Source organism: Nicotiana sylvestris, chromosome 6 (assembly GCF_000393655.2).
Source record: "Nicotiana sylvestris chromosome 6, ASM39365v2, whole genome shotgun sequence".
In the NCBI taxonomy this organism is placed as follows: Eukaryota; Viridiplantae; Streptophyta; class Magnoliopsida; order Solanales; family Solanaceae; genus Nicotiana; species Nicotiana sylvestris.
This window is the reverse complement of record NC_091062.1, coordinates 61,255,692-61,272,679: the sequence shown is the minus strand read 5'-3', so window position 1 is coordinate 61,272,679 and position 16,988 is coordinate 61,255,692. Positions and strand designations below refer to the sequence as shown.

At 38.4% G+C, this 16,988-nt stretch overlaps 1 protein-coding gene and 1 long non-coding RNA gene across 2 annotated transcripts; both read left to right on the top strand.

Annotated features, from left to right (window-relative positions):
- The first annotated feature begins 1,317 nt into the window (after positions 1–1,317).
- Positions 1,318–2,094, top strand: LOC138870687 (uncharacterized). The gene has a single exon (XM_070148515.1). It carries the CDS (start codon positions 1,318–1,320, stop codon positions 2,092–2,094), a length of 777 nt encoding a protein of 258 aa, XP_070004616.1.
- An 800-nt stretch (positions 2,095–2,894) lies between these two features.
- On the top strand, positions 2,895–15,644 carry LOC138872119 (uncharacterized). The gene is made up of 2 exons (XR_011400563.1): positions 2,895–8,988; positions 15,396–15,644. It is a non-coding gene; the product is annotated as an uncharacterized lncRNA (long non-coding RNA).
- Positions 15,645–16,988: the final 1,344 nt, after the last annotated feature.

The window sequence follows — 16,988 nt, the reverse complement described above, 5'->3', positions numbered from 1 at the left end:
AGAAGAATGCCACCAACAAGAGCCAGGAGGTGCCAACTGAGGTTGTGTCAAACGAAGGGCTTATATCCCAAGAACCATCTTCCACTGAGGCGAGCGAGGATGAAGTGGAGGTCATTCCAGAGGATGTCTTGCTCGGTAAAGAGTGGGTGATGAAGATGAATGCGGGGATGGACGTCGTGGAGATCTTTGGCCAACGCTTAGGGAAGGTGGAAGGCACCTTTAGCATTCTTGAGGGGCACACTCTTGAAGAGATTGAGAGTATCCGAAATAACTTGGAGGGACGTACACAGACTAAGATGGAACTAAGGAAAACCATCACTACCTTAGAGTGCAGACTCATGGAGGCTTTGAGTACTATCGATGCTTTGAAGGCAAAGATAGAGTCACTCGAGGAGCATGTCAATGCTGGCGTGACCGAGGCAGCCAGTAATGTTGTGGTTATGAGGGAGGCCAAGATCGAGGCTCCCAAACCCCCGGTGTTCGAAGGTGTTCGTGATGCACAAGAAATGGAAAACTTCCTTTGACACTTGGAGAACTACTTCAGGCATGACAAAGTGAGGGACGACGAGGCCAAGGTCAACAATGCGGTATTGTACCTCTCAGAGACTACCATGCTATGGTGGAGAAGGAAGATGGCCGACATGGATAAAGGTCTATGTACTATTAGCATATGAGATCAGTTCAAAGCGGAGTTCAAGCGACAGTTCTTTCCAAACAATGTCTTGTACGAGGCAAGGAGCAAGTTTAGGAATTGAAGCAAACATGGAGCATACGTAACTATGTCAAGTAGTTCACTACCCTTATGCTTCAAATCCCCAACCTGACCAATGATGACTTGTTGTTCCACTTCATGGACGGGTTGCAAAACTGCGCTAAGCAGGAGCTGCAACACCAACAAATCACTGATATAGACCAAGCCATAGTGGAGGCCGAATCATTGATAAATTTCAGGCATGACAAGCAAGACAAAGGCAATAGCAAAGAGTCAAAGGTTAACAATGTCAAATATGGGGGAGACCGTGGCAAAGGCAAAGAGATACAACAACAATACTCCAAGACTCAAGATACCAAAAAGTAGAGTGGTCGTTAGGGATATGCCGAGAAGAAGGCACAGGCTGAGAAGAAGAGATGCTACATATGCGAAGGGCCACATGGCTTCAAGAATTGTCCCGACCTCAAGAGCTTAGTGCCATGGTTCGTGAACGGAAGGATAAGTCGCAAGGAGAGAGTTCGAGAACCGCACAGTTGGGTATGATCGGATTATGTGGTGCTGTCACAAAACAAGCTATCCAACCTACCGAGAATGGAAATTAGTACATGGATCTCACCATCAACAACAAGCCCGCTCATGCAATGGTGAATACTGGAGCAACTCATAATTTTGTGACTGAGGCTACCGCAAAGAGACTAGAATTGAAGCTTGCTCCAACCAACTCTCGCGTCAAGACCGTGAATGCCGAGGTACAAAATGCTCGTTGGGTAGCTAATGGAGTTGGTATCAAATTGGGAACTTGGAAAGGTATGAGAAACTTTACCATAACTGCTATGGATATCTTTGACATCATACTGGGGCAAGAGTTCTTTAGACATTATCATACTTTGATCGACCCCTACCTCCAACGTCTCTTGGTTATGGAGAGAGAAAGAACGTGCATGGTACCTACAGTGACTATGCCATATGGACAGATCCAAGCACAACTCTCAGCTATGCAGGTTGTCAAGGGGATAAAGAAGGGGGAGACAACGTTCGTGGCAACCATTGCAAGTCTAGAGGAAGACAAAAATTTTCAAGAGATAGTGTCGCCTTCCATAGAGAAGTTGCTTGAGGAAAACAAAGATGTCATGCCCAAGGAGTTGCCTAAGCACTTGTCGCCTAGGCGAGAGGTGGATCACAAGATTGAGTTGGAGCCAGGGGATAAGCCACCCGCGTTTTCCCCATATCGTATGGCACCGTCTGAGCTAGAGGAGCTCAAGAAACAATTGAAAGAGTTGCTGGATGCTGGTCACATTCGCCCATCAAAGGCACCTTTCGGCGCACCAGTATTGTTCCAGAAGAAGAATGATGGATCGCTGCGCTTATGCATAGACTACTAAGCACTTAATAAGGTTATAGTGAAGTATAAGTACCTGATCCCGCTCATTGCTGACTTGTTCGATAGACTTGGGCAAGCCAAGTACTTTACCAAGGTGGATCTTCGAAAGGGCTACTACCAAGTTCGCATTGCAGAAGGGGATGAGCCAAAGACAGCATGTGTGATGAGATATGAAGCCTTTGAGTGGTTGGTGATGCCCTTCGACTTAACTAATGCACCGACTATGAGCACATAATTTTTGTCCTACATGAAAATAACTCCTAAAAATAAACCAAAAATAATTTTAAAGGGATTTTAGAGGGTTTTTTTATTTAATTGCATTTCATGCATTTTTAATATTTTAAAATCATAAGAAAATCATAAAAATACCAAAAATACCATGCATTACATTTAGGCTTGATTTTACATTTTTAGGATTAATTATTTGTGTTATTAAAAATAAAAATCACAAAAATAGCTCATTGTTACCCTTTTTCTTTTATTTTTAGATTATTGATATTTTTACTTTTAATTTAGGATTAAGTAATTTTTATAATTATTGTAATTAAGTAATTAGTTTAGTTTTATAATTTATATAATTTAGGATTTTAATTTTTAGAATTTTTAATTAAAGAAAAAGAAAAGAAAAGAAAATAAGGAGTTTAATTAATTGGGTTTAAATTCGAAACTTGGGTCATTTTAAAGCCAAGATCATTCCAAATAATTACCCAAGCCCAATCTTCCTACTCCACCCGCTTGACCCAACCCGCCTGACCCAACTCCTCCCCTTTTAATTTTAAAACCTAGGCTAGACCTAACAAGATGAGACCTTACCCTTTTAGACCTGGAGAGCGCCGTTTTACTCCATCTTCTTCATGGTATCTCCACCTTCAACAGATCCTCACCATTAGAAGACCAAAAATAAATCTTATCCCTGCTCCCTTACCATTCACACCCCTGTTCCTCACAACTTAAGAACCCTTCCCCTCTGAAAATAGACAAGAAACGACGACCTCACTCCCTTCTTCATAAAAGTCGACCAACACACACTCTATCATATACATCTGAAAAGAAAACAAATAAGCTCAAAAAAAATCTGAGATAAAAAGCTCTGAAAAACGAAGGAAAACAATAGAATCTGGAATTGATTTTGTACTCAAAAATAGTTAGAAAAAGAAGAAAATGTCATGGTTTGTTCTTTTGATTCAAGGAAACTTTCTGTGTCATTTCGCTGAATTTCGAGGTTGGTTTTAATACGAAATTGAAATCGAGTATGCTGTGCTTGAGCTGCTGAGTTCCGTGTTCAAAGGTTGATTGAGCTTTAGAGTTGTTGTTACTTGCTGAAACTGTTGTTGAGCTTCACCTGAGTTGGTTTGTGCCATTATTTGGCCCATTTTTAGTGTTTCTCTCTGTGCAGCTAGGTCAGTCCCAAACTCTCTTATATTATACCTTCGTTGAATGATTAAAATTGTTGAATTCCTGTTTAATTTTGTGGATCTGCTCAAATTTCGATTGATGCTATTTTGATGTGTAATGAATGTATATTTTCCTTCAATTTGGACGGAGCAGCTCGAAAATTGTTCTTCTCTTCATCTGCACTTATTCTAGTTATCCGAACCTGTGGTTTAAGTGTAAATGCTTCAAATTTTTAAGGTAGTTTAAATTGTTGAATAGATTTAAATAGTGAAAAAGAATGTTTGTTTCCACTGCTATATGGTGTAAATACTGTATAAGATAGGTAGAGAGATTCTATGTTGTCTCTTTGTTGTAAATAGCAGTAAGAATGAAAGTGTGACAATATCCTTTACCCTTCGATTTCCATCTATTTCAGTGTCTGCTATTGGTTATATTTCTCTTGCAATTCAAGTTCATAGTTTGTAACCACATGTGTGCCCTTAGTATGTGAATCACATAGTTGATATACTGTGATGGGTTTAAATTGCTATTTGTCTCTTTTGGCTCATACTAAGAGCATTGGTTGAAGGGAGCATTTCTTTCTTAGTGGTTGACTTTAGTGCTCACGTAGTTGGTAAGCATAATTTGCTTAGCCTAAGTATGGTATTATGCTATCGATTGAGTTGGTTGTTGATCTATGCCCATTTTTGATTCATATCTGTGTGAACCCAATTAAGGTCTTCATGTTTTGTTGAGTTACAGATGGATAAATTTTGGTATTTTGCTGAGCATAAGTGGAATGCTAAATTGGGCTCGACCAGTTCATATCACATGCCTCTCCAAAACTCAATAATATAGAATAACAACTTATGAACACCGTAGTTTGCTTTAGGCACACAATTAAATTATTACAACTATGGGTACGGTTCTTGTGGTGTGGTTGTGATACCTAATTTCAAGTTAGATTTAAGTAGGAGCATCTTTAGTTTGCCTTAGTGAAATCCAAGTCTTTCCTTTTAAAGTAAATTGAGGCGTGCCATGCCAAGCAAAATTTATAATCAATGGCCCTCATAAGATTAGATTCAAGAACTAACACTTATAGAAAAAGGTTTGAGGTGTGCCATAAATAAATTAAACCATCCATGGCCCTCACAATTGTTGCTATTGAACATTGAATCTTCGTAGTTGCTTTGGGCGCGTTATTTAAATAATTCATCATAGCTACGGGTACGGTACCCGTGGCAAAGTTGTGATTTTTTAATTACTAAAATTCGGGTGTACATTTCATGTGACCTAATTTCAATCTTCAACAATGTTAAATAAAGTGTGTTGCGAACCACGGGTACATTTCATGTAGCGTGGTTTAAGACGTATTTTAAATAGCATTGAATTTTCCTAAAAAAATAACTAAAAGCGTTTACAAAAGCTAAAAATGCACAATAGGTCAAAACATATAATATAAGAGGCCAATTTTAATAGTTGAATCGACCGTGCTAGAACCACGGAACTCGGGAATGCCTAACACCTTCTCCCAGGTTAACAGAATTCCTTACTTAGAATTTCTGGTTCGCAGGCTTTTAAAATAAAGTCAAAATTTACTCGATTTGGGATTTTAAAATAAATCGATGACTTGGGACACCAAATAAGCTATTCCAAGTGGCGACTCTGAAAAAAATTAAATAAAATAATCCTATTTCGAATAATGTCACTTAAATTGGAAAAACTCGCTTATATTACCCTCGAGTGGTAAAAAAGAGGTGTGACAGCTCTGGCGACTCTGCTGGGGATCAAAACCCAGAACTTTGGTTCAGGGTTCAAGAATTCGAGCTTAGAATAACTGTTATAGTTGGCTTGTTTTTATCTAATTTTTACATATTGAGCCTAATGTGCTAATTGCCGCTTTTTTTTTCGCTTTGATATTGTTTGGAATGTATATAAATTGCTATGAAACTCTCCTCTCTCTGAGTCTTCTAAATCATTTGGGAAGTGTGCACTTCATGTAATTTCTTTTCTGTTAGAGTCATATCCCAATTTTAGAACGAGGTTCGGACAAGTTGCAAAGCCGGTGAAGCTTCTGTATTCCTGGTACGCTGCCCCCCTCAGCTCGAGCTGTCCGCTTGGGTAAGCTGGGTCTAGAACAATACATCCAGATTTTTAAACCTAGTATAATATAGCCTCATGCCGGATCCCTAGTAGGAACGTTTGTTTGCATCACGTGCATTTGACTTTGGGGACTCAACACAGGGGTTGGGTCCATCTAGGACAAATGTACCCGAAATCAAAAAGACCATCCTGATGCATTTTACTTGCTACCTGTACAATTATTTGATTCGGCAAATCAAAAAAAAATTCAAAAAAGGGGTGAGAGGTAGGTATCTAGAAAATTCTGAAACTCTGCCGAAATTCTGGAAAAAAAAGTCATTTCAAAATAAATCCAAAATATTCAAGTGTCATGTTTCCCTGTTCCGTCAAAATTGACCGAACTACGCGGGTCTGATTCTCACAGATGTGAGATACGTAGGCAAACCTCATCGGTTCCGACCCCAATTTTCAAAAAATCCAAAAATATCTACCTTTAGTTCCTTCTTTAGAAATCTTTCCTTAGAAAATTCAAAAAAAAAACTTTTTTTTTAAAAAAAAGTAGTTTCCTTAAGTCTTTCATATGGAAAAAAAGAAATAAAATAAAAAACCAATCAAAAATCAAATTCCAAAATACGGGTTTCCTTTATTTTGAAGTATTTTTCCTAAAAATTCAAAAAAAAAAAAGAATTAGAAAAAAAATTTCCTTGTTTAAAAGTCTTTCTTTCGTAAAAAAAAAGAAGTGAAAATTGAAGTCCAAAAATATTTTCGTTTTTCTTTAGAAATACTTTTGTAAATTTAAAAATAAAACCAAAAAGAAAAACTCAAAAATCCAAAATATTTTCTTAAAAGCCCCTCTTTCAAAAATTAAGAGGCAACATCAAAAATTCAAGCACATTTTCTGTCTTCTTTAGAAAAAGGGAAAACAAATGAAAATTCAAAAAAAAAAAGTTTTCTTTTACTTTTGAAATTCCCAAAGTTCAAATCAAAAGAAAAAGAATTTTTAGAAGTCTTTTCTTAAAAAAATAGAAAAAATCAAAATAAAAAATCCAAAAAAATATTTCCATTCTTTTAAAGCATTTCTTTTGAAAATTCCAAAAGAAATAAATTTTAAAAAAAAGAAAATCAAAAATCAAAAAAATATTTTTCTTTGGTCTTAAAACTTTCATGGTCTGAATTTTATAAAAAAGGAAAAAAAAGAGTTAGTTTATTTACTTTATTTTCGATCTTCCCGAACTACGCAAGATCTGATTCATGCGGCGTCATGATATGTAGGCAATCCTCATCGGATTCGATCATAGCCATAAAATTAACTGAGTGAAAAATAAATTGAAAAAAAAGAGAGAGAGAAAGAAAAATTGAGTCAAAAAAAAAAAAATAGTGAAAAAAAGGGTGATAAAAAAATAAAAGAGTGACAAAAAAAAAAGAGTGCCAAAAAATAAAAGAGCGGGCAGAAACGCAATGAAAAAATCAAGAGTGATTAAAGAGAGGCAGAAATGAAGAAAAGAAGTACAGAGTAAAAAAGGGTTAGTTAAGGTCGGGATGAAACATGCAACCGTTCAAACACACGGTAGAAGCGTTTAACTGTTAGGTGCATTGCATCCCAATGTGCGATTTCCTATATGTTAAATGTTTCAAAACTAACAAAGTTGTTGGATGTGCAAACTAGCCAAGTTTTGGTGGTTGGTTTTGTTGACAGTCTAGCCTCCCCTCCTTCACAAGATCCAAAGGCACAGATGGCCTCCGCAAGCAATCTACAAATCATCGATCCTGAGGATAGCTCGGCATTGGCTATTCTGCAGCTAGAATCAGCAGCTGCTGAAGAGAATAAGATGTTGCGTCTCCGCATATTGGAAATGTTGAACGCCTGGTCTAATGATAGAGAACCGCCAAGTGCAATCCCTGGGTTCCCTGAGTTGATCCCCAGGTCAGGTGAGGTTACCAACGCCCCGGTGCCCACCCCGCTCATCCCGTGCGGGCACCCTCCAATACCCTCCAATGATCCTGGCATGCCTTCTGTAGTTCGCCCCCGGGCACCGGCTTCAAGGGCACTGCCTCCAATGTTCATCTTTCAGGGTCCACAACTTCAACCAGAAAATAACATATGTGACCCCATACTCCTTCACTCAACCTCCGCAATATGATCGCTCGGTGGAGCAAGAAAAGTTGGTTAGGAATCCCGAGCAAGAGGAAATGGCTCGGAAGATGAAGAGCCTCGAACAAAGCCTGAAAAACCTACAAGGTCTGAGTGGCCAAAAGAGTGTCTCATACTTTGACCTCTGTATGTTTCCCATGTCCACTTGCCATCTGGCTTCAAGATGCCAAAATTTGAAAAGTACGAAGGGCATGGAGACCCGGTCGCTCACCTGAAACGATACTGTAACCAGTTGAGAGGTGTTGGTGGAAAAGAGGAGTTGCTAATGGCCTATTTTGGGGAAAGCCTCACTAGAATCGCTTCTGAGTGGTATACGGATCAAGAAATTACCCATTGGCACGTGTGGGACGATATGGCCCGAGATTTTGTCCGCCAGTTCCAGTATAATGTGGACATCGCTCCCGACAGAAACTCTTTGTCCAATTTGAAAAAGAAAACCGCGAAAAGCTTCTGCGAATATGCAGTCAAATGGCATGAGCAAGCTGCCAGGGTAAAGACTCCAATGGACGAAATTGAAATGGTCACGGTCTTTCTGCAGGACCAAGAGGCTGACTACTTCCAGAACATGATGTCCGTTGTGGGTAAGCCGTTCGTTGAGGCTATCAAAATTGGGGAAATGGTTGAAAACAGTTTAAAAACGGGCCGAATCTTGAGTCATGCTACTTTTAAAGCCATATCACCAGATGTTCAAAATGGTTTGGAGGGTTTGATGAACAGAAATGGGAGTGAAGAGGGAGCCATGATGGTTTCAAGCTTGAGGGGGGCTCGCAGGTCATTCAGCCAGTCATATGCGCCTCCTATGGCCCTACCACACTATTATCCCTTTCAAATAAGATGAGACCTTACCCTTTTAGACCTGGAGAGCGTCGTTTTACTCCATCTTCTTCATGGTATCTCCACCTTCAACAGATCCTCACCATTAGAAGACCAAAAATAAATCTGATCCCTTCTCCCTTACCATTCACACCCCTGTTCCTCACAACTTAAGAACCATTCCCCTCTGAAAATAGACAAGAAACGACGACCTCACTCCCTTCTTCATAAAAGTCGACCAACACAAAGGAAAACAATACAATCTGGAATTGATTTTCTACTCAAAAACAGTTAGAAAAAGAAGAAAATGTCATGGTTTGTTCTTTTGATTCAAGGAAACTTTCTGTGTCATTTCCGTGTTCAAAGGTTGATTGAGCTTTAGAGTTGTTACTTGCTGAAACTGTTGCTGAGCTTCACCTGAGTTGGTTTGTGCCATTATTTGGCCCATTTTTAGTGTTTCTCTTGTGCAGCTAGGTTAGTCCCAAACTCTCTTGTATTATACCTTCTTTGAATGATTAAAATTGTTGAATTCCTGTTTAATTTTGTGGATCTGCTCAAATTTCGATTGCTGCTATTTTGATGTGTAATGAAGGTATATTTTCCTTCAATTTGGACGGAACAACTCGAAAATTGTTCTTCTCTTCATCCGCACTTATTCTAGTTATCCGAACCTGTGGTTTAAGTGCAAATGCTTCAAAGTTTTAAGGTAGTTTAAATTGTTGAATAGATTTAAATAGCGAAAAAGAATGTTTGTTTCCCTTCAAGTTCATAGTTTGTAACCACATGTGTGCCCTTAGTATGTGAATCACATAGTTGATATACTGTGATGGGTTTAAATTGCTATTTGTCTCTTTTGGCTCATACTGAGAGCATTGGTTGAAGGGAGCGTTTATTTCTTAGTGGTTGACTTTAGTGCTCACGTAGTTGGTAAGCAAAATTTGCTTAGTCCAAGTATGGTATTATGCTATCGATTGCGGTGGTTGTTGATCCATGCCCATTTTTGATTCATCTGTGTGAACGCAATTAAGGTCTTCATGTTTTGTTGGGTTACAGATGGATAAATTTTGGTATTTTGCTGAGCATAAGTGGAATTCTAAATTGGGCTCGACCAGGTCACATCACATGCCTCTCCAAAACTCAATAATATAGAATAACAACTTATGAACACCGTAGTTTGCTTTAGGCACGCAATTAAATTATTACAATTATGGGTACGGTTCCCTTGGCGTGGTTGTGATACCTAATTTCAAGTTAGATTTAAGTAGGATCATCTTTAGTTTGCCTTAGTGAAATCCAAATCTTTCCTTTTAAAGTAAATCTTTAGTTTGCCCTCATAAGATTAGATTCAGGAACTAACACTTATAGAAAAAGGTTTGAGGTATAACATAAATAAATTAAACCATCAATGGCCCTCACAGTTGTTGCTACTGAAAATTAAATTTTAGTAGTTGCTTTGGGCGTGTTATTTAAATAATTCATCATAGCTACGGGTACGGTTCCGTGACAAAGATGTGATTTTTTAATTACTAAAATCCTGGTGTACATTTCATGTGACCCAATTTCAATCTTCAACAATGTTAAATAAAGCGTGTTGCGAACCACGGGTGCATTTCATGTAGTGTGGTTTAAGACGTGTTTTAAATAGCATTGAATTTTCCTAAAAAATAACTAAAAGCGTTTACAAAAGCTTAAAAAGCACAATAGGTCAAAACATGTAATAAATCGGATAATAGGCCAATTTTAATAGTTTAAGCGACTGTGCTAGAACCACGAAACTCGGGAATGTCTAACACATTCTTCCGGGTTAACAGAATTTCTTACTTAGAATTTCTGGTTCGCAGACTTTTAAAATAAAGTCAAAATTTCCTCGATTTGGGATTTTAAAATAAACCGGTGACTTGGGACACCAAATAAACTATTACAAGTGGTGGCTCTGAAAAACAAATTAAATAAAATAATTTCATTTCGAATAATGTCACTTAAATTGGAAAAAACTCCCTTATATTACCCTCGGGTGGTAAAAAGGAGGTGTGACACCGGCCACATTTTGCACCCCTATGAACAAGATTTTTCATCCCTACCTTGATCAGTTCGTGGTAGTCTAACTAGATGACATAGTCATCTATAACAACACCATGGAGGAACACATGGAGCACTTGCGGGAGAACGAGCTATACATCAAGAGGGAGAAGTGCGAGTTTGCACTATCAAAGATGCACTTCTTGGGCCATGTCATTAGCAATGGCGAGCTACGCATGGACGAGGCTAAGGTACGTGCTATCCAGGAGTGGGAGGACTTATAAAGGTAGCTAAGTTGAGATCCTTCCTTGGCTTTGTTAACTACTATCGTCGGTTCATCACTGAATACTCAGCAAAGGCCGCATCATTTACTGAGTTGCTAAAGAAGAACAAGCCATGGGTTTGGACGGAGCATTGTCAAAATGCGTTTGAATGCCTTAAGGCAGCTGTAACAAAGGAGCCATTTTTGGCGTTACCTAACTTTGCCAAGACATTTGAGGTGCACACAGATGCCTCAGACTTCACCATTTGGGGTGTCCTGATGCAGGATAAGCATCCCATAGCATTTGAGAGCCACAAGTTAAATGAGACGGAGCGGCGTTACACGATGCAAGAGAAGGAAATGACTGCCATTATGCATCGCCTCCGTACATGGAGACATTATCTGCTGGGGTCGAGGTTCGTGGTCAAGACTGATAATGTGGCTACTAGCTACTTTCAAACACAGAAGAATTTCTCACACCAAATAAGGCTAAGTGGCAGGATTTCTTGGCCGAGTTTGATTATGCGCTGGAGTATAAGCCGAGCAAAGGTAACGTTGTAGCCGATGCCTTTAGCCGAAAAGCCGAGCTTGCTGCAATCACTTCAGCGAGATGGGATATTCGGGAGGCTATAAAAGAAGGCATATAGCATGGTCCAACAGCCAAACAGCTTATCGAGTTAGCCAACAAAGGCAAGACGAGACGGTTTTGGATAGAAGACGGCCTACTACTTACCACAGGTCGGCGGATCTATGTGCCTAAGGTTGGAGACATTAGACGACGGATCATAAGGGAGAGTCATGACACAATCTCGACTGGTCATCCAGGTCAACGTCGCACTAGGGCCTTGGTTGAGTCAGTCTACTATTGGCCACGCATGCGAGATGACATAGAGTGCTATGTGCGGACTTGTCTTGTCTATTGTCACACCTCCTTTTTACACCCGTAAGGGATATAAGGGAGTTTTTTCAATTTAAATAACATTAACCGAAATGGGATTATTTATACAAATTCAGAGTCTCCAATTGTAATAATTTATGGTGTCCCAAGTCACCAGTTTAAAATCCCGAATCGAGGAAGATTGACTCTATTTATGGTTTGCGAACACAGAAATCCGGGTAAGGAATTATGTTAAACCGGGAGAAGGTGTTAGGCATTTTCGGGTTCTGTGATTTTAGCACGGTCGCTCAACTATTAATAATTGGCCTAATTATCAAATTTATTACCCATTTTAAACCTACGTGCATTTTTAACTTTCTAGCCGCTTTTCATGTTTATAGAATTATTTTCTGGAACAAGTCACGATTGTCGTACACTTGTCGTTTTGGTACACATTGCATACCGTGTCACATGAAATGCACCCACGATCTACAACATATGTATTTTATTATTATTCAAAATTATGGTCGGGTCACATGAAATGCACACTCGAATTGGGATTTACGTATCGAGACTATGTCACAGGAACCGTACCCTTAGTCACGATGATTTATTATTCGCGCCTAAAGCAACTAGCGCATTTGAATTATTTTCCTAATCTTTTGAGATTATTATGATGCCAAAATTATAAACAAGATATTATTGGGGAGTAAATAAGCTAGCTAACATGATCTATTACTTGGCCAGATTCCTTATGGCTCAACCCATTCTTATTCCTTACCAAGAAAGAAACAACTCCAATTTTTCCATCTACCCAATTAAATACATTTATTCAGGAACCAAGACTACATACATCACAATCGAAATAAAAACTAATTAAGACAATTTAAATGAAAACTAAGACATGCTACTCAAACAACGTAGAATCACAAATCAACTAACACGCACACCAAGCTATCATAACACAATGAAATGAGAATAAAAATTGAGAAATGGACAATTTATTGATGAACAAAGCTGAAAATTGCGAATCAGTCGGGCTAAACAAAGCAACAATCCTTGGATTGAAACACCAAAATTACAAACCGGAACCTCAAATCAACACCGGAAAACTTAAAACCAAAAAGACCTCGATCTTAATTCCCTATGCTCGCTGTAGCCGAAATCACGTCGCAGCCACCAATGTGCTTTCCCCCAATGAAGACGATTGGCAACTTTTGCAGTTTTGCGTTTCTTCTCGCTCGATGAACCCAGTTTGTCGTAAATCATAGTTTGAAATAAGGCTAGCTGAAGCTCTTCCTTATGTATCAAACCATCATCAATAATAGAACAACTCAAACTTCCTAAACAACTCGTATAATGCTTCCACTCCATTTACATTAAATCGAGATTCGTTGGCAAGACGGGCAAGGTCCGTATAATCATAACCAAACTTCTTCTTGTTGGGACGGTACAAATGTTGACATTCCAAACAACCAGAAGCAGCGTAGATTAAAGCTTCAATGAGTGCTATTATTGAGAAAAATGCAGCATATATTTTCTCTGAGATTGTCACATTTCTCCCTCAATTGCTCTTCTGTACCAGTTGGTCCAGATTCCAATAATTCAGAGGCAGAGAGAGTGATGACGGTGTGTTAAAATAATTAACCGTTAAAACAAACCCATTTTTGGTATTTTTCAATTATCATACTAAAAGATAAAAAATGGGAAAATAATGTAAAATTAAAATAATATTCCTGAAAACAAAGTGGAACTATTTTTTTTGTATTTTTGAATTTTATGTAAGGTGGATAAATTAAAAGTAACTAGATAAAATATTAATTAGCTAAATAAAAGAAAATATTTTTGTAATTTTTATTTTTTGTGATAAAATAAAATAAAAGAGTCAACACTATTTAGAATAGCGATATTAAACATAAACTAAATATTTTACGTTAAAATGTGTAAAATCTTGGGGAGGGTCAAAAATTACATGTCTACATCTGTCAACAGGACAAGGTTTAACAAAAACAACCCGGAGGACATTTGGAGCCACTTCCAGTTGCAGAGTGTCCATGGGAGAGCGCGACTATGGACTTTATCACTTACCTACCGAAGTTCGACGGTTATGGTACCATTATGGCGGTCGTGGCTAAATTTTTCAAATATGCCACCTTCATATTAAAAAGGTCTGAAAGGCCACCCCAGACCCTCGTCTTCCTCACCCCACCCCTCCTCTCAAACCCTAATCCGCGCCGCCCCTAAATTCCTCGCCGGCGGTGAACACAACCTACGCCGTTCACCCCCAGATTAACACCACAGATCCCCCATGAACCCCTCTTTCCACTCCCGTTATTAGTTTTCCTCGAATGTTGTCGGAGCTCGTCGAATCTTAGTTTGAAGCTTTCCGGCCAAGTGGCAAGTTCATCCAAACCAGCCCAAAATCACACCACACAATCCCTGGCCTTCCCTCAACACTAATCCATGTTTATTTTTCTTCAAATCACTGTGAAACGGCTCAAATCTTAGATCTAAGAATTTCTGGCCAAAACCCTAAACCAAATCTTTGTGATTTCGAACCGTAGTATCCTTAACCATGTGTTCTCTGGTAAGAACACATGGTTAGGGATGTTACGCGTCAAAAATCTGAAAGGATTCAAACGTTTCTGACTGGCCGGAGTTCCTCGTGCCTCTGTGAGTTTTTACTGTTTCTTTTTTACTCGCATGTTTGAAGTTTTAGTTACAGTTTTTGTTTCGTTAATTTTTCTGTTAATTTTATGATTTATTTGTATTAGTTTAAGTTCTGCCAATTGTTGATTAGTTCTGAGTTGATATTTGTTTGAATGATTATGAGTTTATGGGTTAAGAATTAGTGTCAGTTCATTTAATGTTGATCATGTTGGTTTAAGCTTTGCTTTGATCGAGTATAGTTTCTGGGTTCCCTTAGTTTGACTGAGTTGGTATAATTGAACAATTGGGTTGGTTAGTTTAATTAGTTGATTGCTGAGTACTAATTAATCAATTTCAGTTAGTTTTAGATTAAATTAGGGGATTGGTTATGGCTGTTAAGGATGAGGGTAGAATCAGTAAATTAGAGAAGCCTTCAGGGGTAGTCTGGATATGGAAAAGGGTAGTTCTGATAGGAATAGTAATTTCAAATCATGTGGAAGGGCAGTATGGGTATTGTATGGGTAGAGGAATACCCTAGGGCCTTCTAGAATGGGATTTTATTGCACATTTCAGCACAAAAGGGGTGCTTACTTGTTTAGCAAGTCAAGAATAGGGGGACTAAACTGAAAATAGGGAATGAACCAATTAGAAAATCAGAATCTGATCTATTCTCTTTGGGGTTGCCTATAAAAGGGCATGAAATGCCTTGGAAAAGGGGTTCTTCTTCTTCCTTCAGCTCTAAGCTTGAAAACCCCCACAAAAGGGGTTCTTCCAGTATTCAAAAATACAAACATCAAAAAATGAAAAAATCAAAAACAATCTTACAATTTCAGTATTGGTTCTGGATTTCAGTTGGGCTTTGAGTTTAGCAGTATTACAAAGGTGTTTGGGTTCAGCTGGGAAGGCTAGGAGTGCATTTGAAGTGTGTTGAATTTATCTGTAGAGTCTGCCTGTATTTCTGGTTTTCAAAGCAATCTGCCTGTATTTCTGTGGTGTATATTGCTGAGTTTGTTGCTGTTGCTGTTCAAAGTAGCTGACTCCTCTCCTTTTCTCTATTTACATTTCAATTTCCAGGTACATTTCCCTGAACCTCACTGATGTATGCTCGTTGAAGTTGAAATAAAATGTTCAAGGGGCCTGTTATTCAACTGAAAGCAGTTTGTATTTTAACTGATAGTAATAGTGTAGTTACCTGTTATATAACTGGCAGTTATGTGTATAATTAAACTTGTTCAGTAAGGTTGATTACATGTTGAATGTTGCATAACATTGAACTGTTGAAATTGGGCATTTGAAATAGCATTGAGCATGGGCCTGGTCTAATTTGAAGGTTTGTGTGAATTCAATAGTCATCAGTAGCAATTGGATCTATGTACATGACATGTGAATTCATGAGCAAGTCTGATGACATTTAGCATAATTACTGATACTTTCGTCATTGGTCATAATAGTGTAGTAGAAGGTCTGCTTTTGTTTAAAGATTCTGAAATCGTTTGGAAGGCAAACCATAATTATGGTAGGTAGTTTGGTACTGAAATCAGTTAAAAATCATGAGACAAACTCATTCATAATTGGCTTAGTTCATTAAAAGCAGCAGGTCTTGATAGGTAATTGGTAGGATAAATCGTTTAGGAATTTTGGAGTTCACGACTTCTGTTAAAATGAGGGTATGCATGGTCAGTGTAGTGACTCGTTGATATTATATCAATTGTTGCAATGGAAACATACCCATATTCGTTGGGCCGTTTGGACCGCATCAAGGCCATGAGGCGGGCCCAATCTTCCTTTGAATTTGGTTCTTAGTCTATTTCAGTGTAATTCGATTCGATTAATTAGTCTTTTAGAGACACATAAATAAGTAGGAAATCATAGTTACTTTGGGATTGCTACTAGCCTCGCCCGAATAAAATCACATACGCGGGCTGTCAACAATTGGTTATTAAAATAATTAGAAATTGGGATGGCCATTTAGCAAATTCCACGGTCTTCCTTAAAATCATATTACATTAGAATCTTTAAGCTCGGTTTTAATTAAGTACCTTCTTAAACTCGGGGTGCGCATTGATGCGACCCAAATCCAAATCTCGATAAAGTCGAAATGTGTTGACAATCATGGGCGCATTGATTGTGACGGGGTTCGAAACGCGTTTCACGACATCATAATTCTTAAAAAATAAATAATGATAGAAAAGAGGTTCACAAATTGAGACGAGCCTCACCGCACAAAAATAAATAAATGTGGGGCCCTCAATAAATAATTATTGAAGTAATTAGAATTTGGGATGGCCGTTTAGCGACCTTCATGGCTTTTCCCCAAAATAATACTACGTTAGCATCTTTGGGCACGATTTAATCAAATTACTCTCTTAAACTCGGGTGCGCATTGATGCGACCCAAATTCAAATCTCGATGAAGCCGAAATGTGTTGACACCCACGGGCGCATTGATTGCGACGTGGATCGAAACGCGTTTCCACAACGTCGCAATTCTGCTAAAAATAAAAGCGGTTTACGAATAAAAAGCACATAAGTTAACATATATTAAAATCAGATAAAATCAAATACAACAGTTAAGCGACCGTGCTAAAACCACGGAAACCGGGAATGCCTAACACCTTCTCCCGGGTTAACAAAATTCCTTACTCGAATTTCTGGTACGTAGACTGTT